At 39.2% G+C, this 12,197-nt stretch overlaps 1 protein-coding gene across 1 annotated transcript in view; it reads right to left on the reverse strand.

The window, feature by feature from the left end:
* Positions 1–7,154: 7,154 nt before the first annotated feature.
* ENPP1 (ectonucleotide pyrophosphatase/phosphodiesterase 1) overlaps positions 7,155–12,197 on the reverse strand; it is a 70,529-nt gene continuing 65,486 nt past the window's right edge. Inside the window, exons 24-25 of the mRNA XM_032339503.1 lie at positions 10,633–10,795; positions 7,155–7,684 (exon numbers count right to left, since the gene is read on the reverse strand). Of these exons, the coding sequence (XP_032195394.1) occupies positions 7,514–7,684; positions 10,633–10,795 (334 nt within the window). The 3' untranslated portion in view covers positions 7,155–7,513. The remainder of the gene's footprint in view (positions 7,685–10,632; positions 10,796–12,197) is intronic.

Here is a 12,197-nt window from a genome sequence, read left to right on the forward strand (position 1 = left end):
AGCTAAAACATTTTTATGTGTTTTTGTTTTGTACAGCTCTTTTCCTTATGAATGTTTTAATGCAGACTTTTGCCCAATTTTCACTTGAGAGTTAACATTTTTTTGGTTTTGCTTGTAAGCGCTCTTTTTATTTATTTATTTTTAAATATTTTATTTATTTATTTATTTATTTATTTATTTATTTGACAGAGAGAGAGATCACAAGTAGGCAGAGAGGCATGCAGGGAGAGAGGGGGAAGCAGGCTCCCTACTGAGCAGAGAACCCGGTGCAGGACTCGATCCCAGGACCCTGAGATCATGACCTGAAGGCAGAGGCTTAATTCACTGAGCCACCCACGTGCCCTTAAGCGCCCTTTTTAAATGGTCATATTTCATGCTATTAATACGCTATTAACGAATTTAATTCTGACTTGGAATTCAGCTGCTGATGGAGTAGAACATGACAAATCCGAACATTTTCAACACATTCTTCAAGGAGGCAGTGGGACCTGCTGTTTAAGTATATGAGCCTAGCTTAGACCTGGGCTCCATTCCATTTGTTTGAAGCCATTGTGGTGATAACCCACCAGCCAGAACTGGATTAGTATTTTCACTTTACAGAACTGTTGAGAAAATTTATATCACTCATTTAGCACAATGTCTGGAACCAAAGAAACACCAAGTTAAGTAAGTTACTATTGTAATTATCACTATATTTGATCTAGTTTCAGAGTTGTCTTTGTCATCATAATAATGTGACTGATTCATTGGGTAAATGAATAACCAAATTTGTTTATGGTCAACCTTCCATGTTGGGAAGGGAGGATTTCACATCACTTATACTTCTTTGTCCGTCACTATGTTAGCCAATGTGAGATACCATGGCCCTGAATTTCAAAGAGAGTGAGAAGAAGCAGGAAAATCTCTCTCCTCTGGAGAACAGAAAAGTTGCCTCAAAATGTTTGTTCTAGATGCTCCAGCAGGGTTGCTACCGCCGACTTATATGTCATCCAGGCCGATGTGTTTTTCCTCACAGCAAAAGCTATTCCCTGAAGTTGATGGATGTGAGGATTGAGAGATGCCAACGTGTGTCTCCACATTTGCCAGTAAACGTTTACAACAGCTCTTTGTAGCTGGAGGGACACCACGCACCTTGTAGAGGTTCTCATGTGAGATGTCCAAACTCTGAGAAGTTCATTCTTTCCCTCTTCAGTTCACCATGCGTGACACTTCCCACAGTAAAGTCAATGAAACTGTATAGTCCACGAAAGGCATTCTTGATCTTATATGTACTGTATTTTTATTTTTATATTTGTATTAGATATATTTTTAAAATTCTACTTCGTGTACTAGGAAGATATCTAGAGATGTACTCCTCTTGAAACATACCCCAGGGAAAACACCATCTGGTATTTAAAAACTTGGGATGCAAAGAATAATTAATGTCAGTGTGGTTGTCCTCTAGCTGCATTTCAATAACCTAGGATTCCTGAGCTGTCTTAAATGGATATTTTGGTAAGATCAGCTTATTGGGTTTTATTTGTCTGGACATTGTCTTTATTAACCAACCACTATTTGTCAGGCACTGTTCTAGAAACACTGGCTAAAAGATTATGTCTGTTCTCAATGACAGATGAGTTTGGAGACAAGACAAAGAAATTCCTGAAAAGGAACCTATCAATTTAAAAAACATATGCTTAAATGTCAAATGAGAGTTATAACCACTGGGGGAAAAAATCCCACAGGGCTGAGTTGTGTATCTTATGAAACAGCACACCCTTGACATAAATCTCATCGAAGTTATAGTTTTAGGGAAGAAACTCGAAGGGTATAGTCTTAGCAAATGCGACAAAGATCACCGGCTGGAAATGGTTAGATAGTGCAACTTCTTGGGATTTCTTAATTTCCTTATGAGGGTTGTGTAATGTGTTCTCTTTAGGATAAGATCCTGCCACATCCGGAAGCCCTAGGTGGAAGCAAATGATTCTCTCACACCCATAACCACATCGCCCTGAAATTACTTCCTTGTATGGCTGCAGACTACCTTTAGCAAGCCATGCATCTGGGCTGAGTATCAGGGGCTGAGTATAATTTCTTATAGATCATAATGCCACCTAATAACATTTTGTGCAGATTAAAGGACAATAAAATGCATCACACACAGGCAGTTGGTCGCAGTTACAGAACAATGACTAGCCTGAAGTCCTGTGCTCTGTCATCCCCAAGGTCTGGGAGGTTCTGATCACATGACCATGCTTTAGGGGTAAAGAGAGGAGAACTAGCGTCAAAAGGATATGGGCCTTGGGCTAGATCTTGAAATCAAGGTAAAATGTTGGTCAATAAGCACCAAGGGGGCAGGCATCTTGTTTATTCTGTTCCCCAATTTAACCCTAATGTTCATTTCCTTAACACAGAGTTAACACAGCTTTGAAATCTGTTGTCAATCTTCATCTAACTGAATCTAACTTAGTTGAATGTGATAAAAGTGTCCTATTGAATTCAACAGTGGTGAGATCTTAAAAACACAAGTACACAAAGGCCCCACAGGTTAACCACTGTTTCTGTACCTTTATAGAAGTGAGTAACACTTCAAAACAGTGCCATTGTGTCAAGATCTTGAATAGTTTATGATAGAGAATGCAAAATTATAAGTTTTGATCTGAGGTTTTTTAGACTGTAAAAATTTGAGCAGGCAGATCTGTTCATTGAACTGAGAAAATTTTGGTCTCATTTATTTAAAATAATCGCCAGTCTCTGTTAACTTATAAACCTTCAGTTCTGAAAGTTTCATTTGCTTTCTATTACACTAAAAAATTTTGATAGTGAGACATACCCAGATGTCTTAGGGCAAAATTACTAAGAGATATAAAAACCTCATTATCTGGATATGTATTAAATTGTTTTGTATCTCTATCTGTGAAAGCTGAAGTCTATTCTGAGTTCTGAATTTGATATATAATGAAATTCTATATGAGTTTTAAGTGTTATTTTTATTAAAATCTCTCTCCCTGAGTTCAGGTTTTACGGGCAAGTATAAAGTTAAGCTTAAAACTATGACACTGGGATGGAATGAAAGGTGTACTTTTTTCTGTTGCTTCCTTTTGACATCTCATGAGGGTAATACAGATTCCAGAGACTCTTTAATTTCTAGCAGACTACAGTTTCTACCATGGCTACAATTTCCACTAAATATCTTTATTTTTCCTTTCATTGCTGTTTATGGAAAGGATAAGTACAAAAATTTCACGTTGAAATAAAATCTATGGAAGTTACAAATCAGATACTTTCCCTCTGGTTCCAGACCATTCTAAATACTGGAAGGATATTTATACATGCCTTTTATTTTTTTAACCTAGAAGTATGATTGCAAATAATTAAAATGCCAAAAACAAGAATATAGGTCACAAATCAGAAATAGATGTTTACTCTGTGAACCTGACATGAACTTTGGATCTTTTTCCTCCTTCCAACAATACAGTCATGGTTAATTGTCTACAGCCCTTGCATGCAGTATCATCCCAGGGAAACCACCACCACCCCGTTCCCTGTCCCCACCCTACACACACACACACACACACACACACACACACACACGCACACACACACACGCACAAACGCGCGCGTGCATGTGCGAAAGCAGCAAAGATTCTGTATATAAAATTTTTATTGGTAAATCCGCATTTCTTAGCTTAGAGACATATTCTACAGACTTCCCCTCTCCCTCATAATATTTAGACTGCCAAAAATCAAGGAAAATGTCATTGGACTGTAGCCATGTTACAATTTTACCTAAGGCTTACAAAAGCACCTGTGATAGGCTTTGGCATGAAGTGTAATCACCACATTTAGTTTCAAAGTTCAAATGCCTGTTCCTGATATAGATAAGCAGGTACCCACAGGGCAAGGCAGGACAGTTAATGCAGCTAATGACATAAAAAAGTCAATGTTGGGGCTGGTAACAGCCTTTTCTGGAGGACTGGGTGATCTTAGATACAATCTCATTCACCTTCTCTCCTGAAACAGGACGGGGCCAGCTGGCCTAACAGCCCTCCACACACTGACCTACCCTGCTGAACATTTGCCTTTCCCCCCATAAGGTTTGCATATTTTTCTCTGAAACTTCTAAATAATTTTTAAGTTCCACTTGATTCTTTGCTTTGCCATGAATGGGCTGACTTATCTATGAAATTTTATATGGAAGTTACTTACCTCATTTAAGAAGTACTGATCAGAGGCATGGCAATAATATTAGGGGAAAATAAAGGTTTTGTTTTGCATATGAAAAGCAAAGAACAGCCTTTATTATACACAGTAGATTAAAGACATTTTCATATATAGCCTGTGAATTTACCATTCAAATTGGAGGACTGGAGGCCAGTCACATCTTTTAAATTGATCAAACAGTCAAAGGAGAGATCTGTTTCAAGACAAAAAAAGAAAACAAACACCGTGTCTGAAGAAAACAAACTAAGTAGGAACAGATGTGGATGCTCTTTACTTTAGAGTCAGCACAGCATTAATAGTCTGACTTTTAAGAGCAGGAGATGATTATAACAAAGCAGGAAAAATAAAGTAGTTTTATGTCATAAGTTGGTCATAGCAACACTTGTAGAAAATATCAGAAGAGTAAATGGGAATATGCCAAAAAGTATCCATCCAAAGGATGTTAGGATGTCCTTTCCTTACCTATTCACCTGAAGAGCTCCAATCTGCATGCACCAAGTTCTAGCCCAAATCTCACCACCTCTGGGAGTCACTGCTGAGACCGTCAAGCAACACCAAGCGGTCTCCTCTGTTCTCCCTGGCAGATGGCTCTGCCTCTGGCTCCATTAAAACAACTACCACCCCTTAGTACACTTCTGCTCTGTCCTCTCCCTCTCTAGTTTTACGATTATTAGTAGGACTATTACTTGTCTTTCTTTGTATTCCTGGTGACTGGCAAAGGGGAGAGGCATCCACCTATTTAATCAAGATCTGCTAAGAGGCTTTACATAGAGGCAATCACGTGTCTGCATGTGTTTTGAATACATAAAAATCAATGAGACACTTCTATAAAGTAGATATCCTTCTGCTAAATGCAGATAAAAAGCTTAGATATTATATATAAAACAAAAAAAGGAAGATTCTGAAAGGTGGAGAGAAGTCAGGCAGTCTAGGGACCTTGGGACCTAAGGGACAAAACCATGATGAGTTCCTCTGTGTTTTTGCTTTTTAGCTCAGATGTCCCAGACTTGGAGCTGAAAAGGTGAAATGGCCACAGAGGACATGTAAATAAGTCCTAAAAAAGGCCTTTTCTCCAGCCAAAGGCCTGGAAGAGTAATGGCCTCGCAAGAGAGAAAACAGGAAATGCTCCACTCTAGCAAACACCACTGGAAAGACCACAGACCCAACCAGACCAGTAAAGGCCAAGTGGGGAGCCTAGACTTCCAGCCTCTCTGGGCTGTCATGCAGTACCCTAACTCCCCTGACAGGGTAGGATCTGAGAGGGTTGAGTAAGCAACTGGTCAATTCATCCCCACCTAGTCATAATGAAGCCTCCTCCCCACCATTCCTGCCCACAGTATCAGTGGACACCACAGGGGAGCAGTGACAAGGCCCCCTGCACACCCCAGGCAGGAAGGCATCAATGGAAGCCCAGTGGGGAACTGAATTCCCACCCTGCGCAGCAATGACATGGATCCCATCTTGTTCCAAGTGTCACTGGAGGCTGAGTGGGAAACCTGGACTTGTAGCTACACCTTTGAGGAACTAGACAGTGCCCCTAAGTCCTCCACTAGATTGATGTCAGAGAAAGTCAGCTAAAACAGAAGGTTTAAATAAGATCCACAGTCATGTAACATCTAAAATATTCAGGTTTCCACCGAAAATCATTCATCATGCCAAGAACCAGGAAAATCTTTTTGAATGAAAAAAAGACAACAGATGCCAACCCTGAGATGACACAGATGCTGGCATTATTTGAAAAGAATTTTGCAGCAGCCATTGCAAAAATGCTTCAGTGAGTATCTATGAATTACACAGAATAAATGAAAAAATAAAAAATCTTAGCAAAAAAATAAAAATTCTCAGCAAAGAAATACACAATATAAAGAAGAACCAAATGGAAATTTTAGGGAAAAAAATAAAAATAGAAAACTCAATGGGCGAGGGGGGGCTCAACAACAAAATGGATTAGAGAAATAAAATAACGAGTGAACTTAAAGACAGGACAATAGAAATGACCCAAACTGAACAACAGAGAGAAGACAGATTGGAAAAAAGCAGTGTACAAACCCTCATGACCCTATGGGACTAAAACAAAAACCAACAAAACTTCCTAAATTATTAAATAATTTTTAGTACAAATTATATTATCTAAAGGATTTTGTGGCCTGTAGTCTGTTCAAGAATGATCATCATAGGAAGGACAAATAAAAAAATTTTGGTGGACTAATATAACACCTAAATCAAACCCACATAGCCTACAAGTGAAGGAAGCCCTTGAAGGTTCACAGGTATAGTCACACTAAAAGGTATAGTCTACGCGGAGGAGAGGTCAGGTTCATTTATCATGACCACAAAGAAAATATAAAGCAATGGTTATACATTCTTTCCAAACCCAAGAAACTTTAAGATAAACAGCTCAGCACAGTTCTGCTGCTGGTGGGGTCATTTTGGGGCACAGAGGAAAACATTCCTGCCGTCTTGATGGAAAATGTTGCCAGGCATGCATTGGCAAGTTCTCTGAAGTTCCATGAAGACATTTTTTAATAGTCTAAAATAACCACTTTTAGAGCTATTTTCAACCTATGTTCACTACCAGTGAACGGGATGGGAGTATCTTTCTTTCTTTTTGTACAAATGCAGAATAAAATTTTATAGCAGGTACACAGACTGAATTACTCAATTCACAGATCTTCCCTCAAAGTTTAACTTATTAAAAGCATTAAATCCGAGGAAGCCTAATCACAATTTACAAAAAACCAAACCCACAGGATTACATATTTTGGTTTTGAATGGGTGTTGGCAAAGACAGAAAGAGGGCCTTAGAAACAGTTTTGCTTCTGCTAATTTTTTTCAGTTAAAACTAAAATGAATGAAACTCCAAGCTGGAAAGAATCCAGAATCACCTTTAAATCCTTGTGAAAATACTAAGGTAAAACAGACTATTCCAATCCTATCCATTAATGCTGAGCTTGCCAGTTCCATAGAAATTTATTAGTGAAAACAAAATTCAAATATCTGGCATCCAGACAATGTTCACAGCTATTTTTGCCCTTAAGAGAAGTTGAAGAGCAGTTTTAGATATGGTGTGTCTTTATTCCCCAAATTGGAACAATTCTTACACATTCAAACATGTGCGAGACTCAGTAAGAGTATTTTCCTACTGCCGGGCGGAGGCCGCCAGGTTCCCTGAGATGGTTGTTATCACAGAGGATTCTCAGCTCTAACTCTGGTCGGCAGTTTCCAAACAAGGCGACAGCGTGAATAGAGGACTGTATAAAATAAAGGTTCTTTCAAAAACATCTATGGTGTGATTTTGGAATAAAAAATATCAGTCTTCTTCGTCAAAGACTGGCAACCGTGTTTTCAACTGTAGAATGTCTGCAACGGGCTCTTTTCGTTCTTGAAGGAAGCTGAGTCCAGTGATGAGTTCAACATCCGTGATCCGAGCTCTGTGTAGCTTCAGTAACTCTTCTACCCATGACGACTCCTGCTTCCCCTGCTATGAAGTGGGAGGAAAAGAAACGTCACTGGAGAACAATCCGCGTTCCCTACCAGCACCCCTTCTTCCCATTTCAGTGAGTTCTGACCCTCTGGCTCCCAAATGGCAGATGCTCCGACCTTTGTCAGCATGATCCCTGTTCTTGAATAGCTCAGCATCTAATATATACGATGCACCTTTGTTGAATTAAATGTGGGAATTCCCAAATTTCCCAATTTGGGAAAAGGCAAGTATACGTGGAATCAGTGCTCACGTATTGCATTGGTGCAAGAAACTTAACAGTGTGAGGTTAAAAACATGTTGGAGAACAAAAGCAATGTGGCGCGGTAGAAGAATATGGGGATGGGCGTAAATAAACTCGGACCCAAGTCCGGGTCCTACCATTACCATATCATGTAAACTGAGGCCAGTTATTTAACACCTGAATCCTGATTCTCTTACCTGCTCCTTCCTTACAGGAGTGTTCTGAGGATCAAATGTGATGACGTGTGCAAGTGCACTAAAAGAACACCCGTTCTTATCAGAATCAGTTACGTACATGGGTGCAATGAAGAGAGGGTTAGGGGTGTGGTAAAACACAACTCCATTTCTGGGGAGGTAGTGAAGTCTCAGCTAATAGATCAAATGAAAAGTAAAGGCACATGCTCTGACACATGGAAGCAGAGCTGGTAGCTGAGGCAGGGGGCAGAGATGGAAATTATACATTCGTGGTAAGCATGCATTTCTCTGAATATGGCTCCTGGAGAAGGTCAGATGAAGAAGGTATCCACTGGATGGCGGGCTGCAATTGTACATTAAAGACGTCCTCCAATAAAGACTTCTGTACCCTTGGGACATTATTAGTTGGAAATGATAAATATAGGCTTTCCACATAAAAGGGGAATGGACCAATAATCTCCATTTTCCCATTAGCTTCCAATCATCCCTGTATCCAGGGCTACTTACTTCCCCACTCAGTCTCCTTCTCTGCAATAACCTTCACTCTAGCTCTTGAAGGAATAACCCTGACTCCATGGACTACTTGGCCAGTAGATATTTTCCATCTGTCCCAACATACACATGAACAGATAAAAAGTACAGGCAAGGCATCTGATGTTTCAGGCCAATGTCCTGCTAATCATTAGTTGCTACTTCAGAGATGAAACAGAAGGAATCAATCAGGATGTGTGATAGACCTTCAAATAACCCTTTCTCTGGTTCATGTCCAATATTTAGTGTCCTCTAGGTACACTGCTATTATAGAATTTGACAAAATATTTGCATTTAAGATAGCAGCACAATAGCTTTTGAATGGTAGAGATGGTGAAAAGGAACTCAAAGCCTCACTCATGACACCTGGCATCATTTTGGTCAGGGAGACCTGAGCATAAGTCTCTTTGAAAGGAGGGCCCAGAATTCAGACATGATATCTAGAGAAGAAACCATCTTTGGCCCACATGTGTCACATGCTAAGAATAGTGGAGAAGGAAGACAGGAAAGGTCTAGGTCCCTCATAGTGTTATTGACCCAAGACTGTCTACTTCTGGACATCCTGTCACCTGAGGTACCCGTTAATTGCTCAAGTCACTGTAAATGGGTTCTCCATTATTTGCTGCAGAACATAACACTAACTGATAACTTTAGTGACAATTCAACCTCTTGAGGAAGAGAAAGCAATGAAGGAGAGAACACTTAGTATGTATCCCGCAGTGTCCACAACAGTGACCAGCTGGTAGATGTAGATGCCCAAAGGGCATCCAAATCGGTAAAACCCTGTTATTCCTTCCTTAATTCTGAAGCATAAGGAAAAAGAAGTTAATGAGAAATATGTTCTATGAGGACTGGTCAATTCATTCTCAGTTTATCAGAGAAATAAGTAAAATATCTTCATGAATTTTAATGAATGACACACAGGCTCTTAGATCAGGGATGACAATGGATCTCTGTATTCTACTCCTGGGCCCATGGCAGAAGCTACTGTCTGCTTTGCTCACTGCTGTGTCCTCTGGACTAAGAGTACCCGGAAACATGTATTTATTGAAGGAATGAATGGCTGGATCCAAGAAAGGATCAATGAATAAATGCAGGGAGGAATTAATGAGTGATGATAGCACTCTCTCCTGCTAAGCTCAGACTGGGGCCTCAACATCCTTTTGCCCACAGGACTCCCAACTAAACCACCCATTCAAATGAGGCTGGTGAGAAAGCTACATTGCTTTGCCAACTTAGGTCTACGCTTATATTGTGTAACTTCGATGGACAAAAAAAGAAAAGTGGGAGGAAAAAAAAACAACAACAACTAGGAAAAAACTAGAAAAAAACAACAACTAGAAAATCTGGGAAGTACTCTGAAAGAAAAACAAAATTGGCTCACTATGGGGAAAAAAACTTCCCTAAAATTTTAATACAGTCTTGTTTGAAGACGAGGTTTTGTTTGTTTGGTTTTTTTTTTTTTAAATTCTGAGCAAGTAAGATAACATAAAACAATTATTTCCAAACACTGAATGACAAAAGAGTAAGAAAAGATAATTAGGAACAAACATGACTTTTATAATAAAGTGATATAAAGAAAATTAATCTGAAATACTACCTAACCATAACTTTAGGACTAATTTATAACAGTGCTGACACTTTTAGGAATTATAAATCCAGGTTTCAAACAAAAATAAATTCATAGTTCAAATAAACCTAGAACTTAGGGGCTAAGCTGTATGCAGGCACTACATTTTTACATTTTGATTTGTTTTTTGTGTTTTAATAGGCAAGGGTGGTCCTCTCCAAAGATATACCATCTCAGAGTATCAAATTTAAAATCATCCTGCAAAGTACATGTAAAAGCACACCCTTTCAAAGTACATGCATATTCACATTCCGTTTTTACCCACAGTGATGTCAGACACGACACATGCAAATATACTTATATTCATATGGTCAGCGTTTAAGGTGATACATGATCAAAGGCTACTTACCACACAGCTCTCACTATTGTCAGTCCTGTGAGGCAAAATGAAAGCTAAGGTGTCTAACTCATCACACTGGGAGGGAGTCTGGAATGTGTTTTTACAACTTGTCAGCACAATGAAGAAGTGAGTTGGGATCAGAATTTCTTGATTACGGATGAGTCTGCTGTTTCTAGAAAATAGGACAATCTTCAGTTTAAGAAAGAAATAGCTCTCTTCTTTTTAGTGAATATTTTGGTGAAGTATATTTTTAATACAATGAATCTAAAAATAAAATTCAGTCAAATAATTAAATATATTGTAGGAAGTTAGTAATCAAAATACCTCAACATATTCTGCTGAATTGACAACAAATTAGAAGACAGGTAAACATAAGCCAAATAATTTTTATTTTCTATAAAAATTTACTAAACTTCAGATTTTTTTTTTTTAGTTCTACCTTAGGACACTGGAATTGAGACATGAAAGAAAAAAATACATCTTTCTAGAACACCTACAACCAAGATTCTGAAGCATTATTGATAGTCTTCTCAACTCTGTGCAGCTATGCAAAGACAGGAGACAGAGAGGAAAGTGGTGTGGGATTTTTTTCTATTTCAGCCCTTCTAGAGAAGTCATGTTTCTGTGAACTCTCCTTTGCTTTAAAGGGATTTCCTTTCTCGGGGCATCTGGATCGCTCAGTGGGTTAAAGCCTCTGCCTTCGGCTCAGGTCATGGTCCCAGGGTCCTGGGATCAAGCTGCACATGGTGGAGGAGCCTGATTCCTCCTCTCTCTCTGCCTGCTTCTCTGCCTACTTGTGATCTCTGTCTGTCAAATAAATAAATAAAAATCTTAAAAAAAAAAAAAAAAAAAGGTGGATTTCCTTTCTCATCCCAGTAACTTCTTTTAAATTGCAGCATATTCTTCAAGATGTCCCAAGTAATACTTTACCTTATCTTAATTCTACTTCCTTTGTTCTGAAAGCTAGGTTTATTTATTTGTTTTTCAGCATCTTTCCAAATTTAGGGTAGTGGGAGCCTCATCTTCAATTGTAATCTTGTGTGGAACCATAACATAGAAAACTGATTAAAACAGAGAGCTCTCGTGGAATGCGAAAGATATGAAGCGCTCTCTCTCTCTAAGATTTTATTTCTTTGAGAGAGAGACTGAGAGAGAGTGAGCAAGCACAAGAAGGGAGAGGGTCAGAGGGAGAAGCAGACTCCTTGCTGAGCAGGGAGCCCGACGCAGGACTCGATTCTGGGACTTCAGGATCTTGACCTGAGCAGAAGGTGGTCACTTAACCGACTAAGCCACCCAGGCGTCCCTGAAGTTCTCCTCTTTACTTACTCTACTGCTGTGATCTCAGGCAGTTATGGTGGGTCCCTTACGACTCCAGGGATATAGTAAAAAACAAAACAAAAGCCTGTCATTTGAAAAACTACATTACAAACTAACGTGTCACAGATAAACGTGTGTGAAGAATTGTCCCTGAGCCTGCCTGAGAGAGTTCTTCTCAGGAACCAGCTGAACCTCCTCTGACATCTCATTCTCGTTACCCTATGCCTTAATAGTAATATTACTTCAAAAAATCACGC

This window comes from Mustela erminea, chromosome 4 (genome assembly GCF_009829155.1).
Source record: "Mustela erminea isolate mMusErm1 chromosome 4, mMusErm1.Pri, whole genome shotgun sequence".
Classification (NCBI taxonomy): Eukaryota; Metazoa; Chordata; class Mammalia; order Carnivora; family Mustelidae; genus Mustela; species Mustela erminea.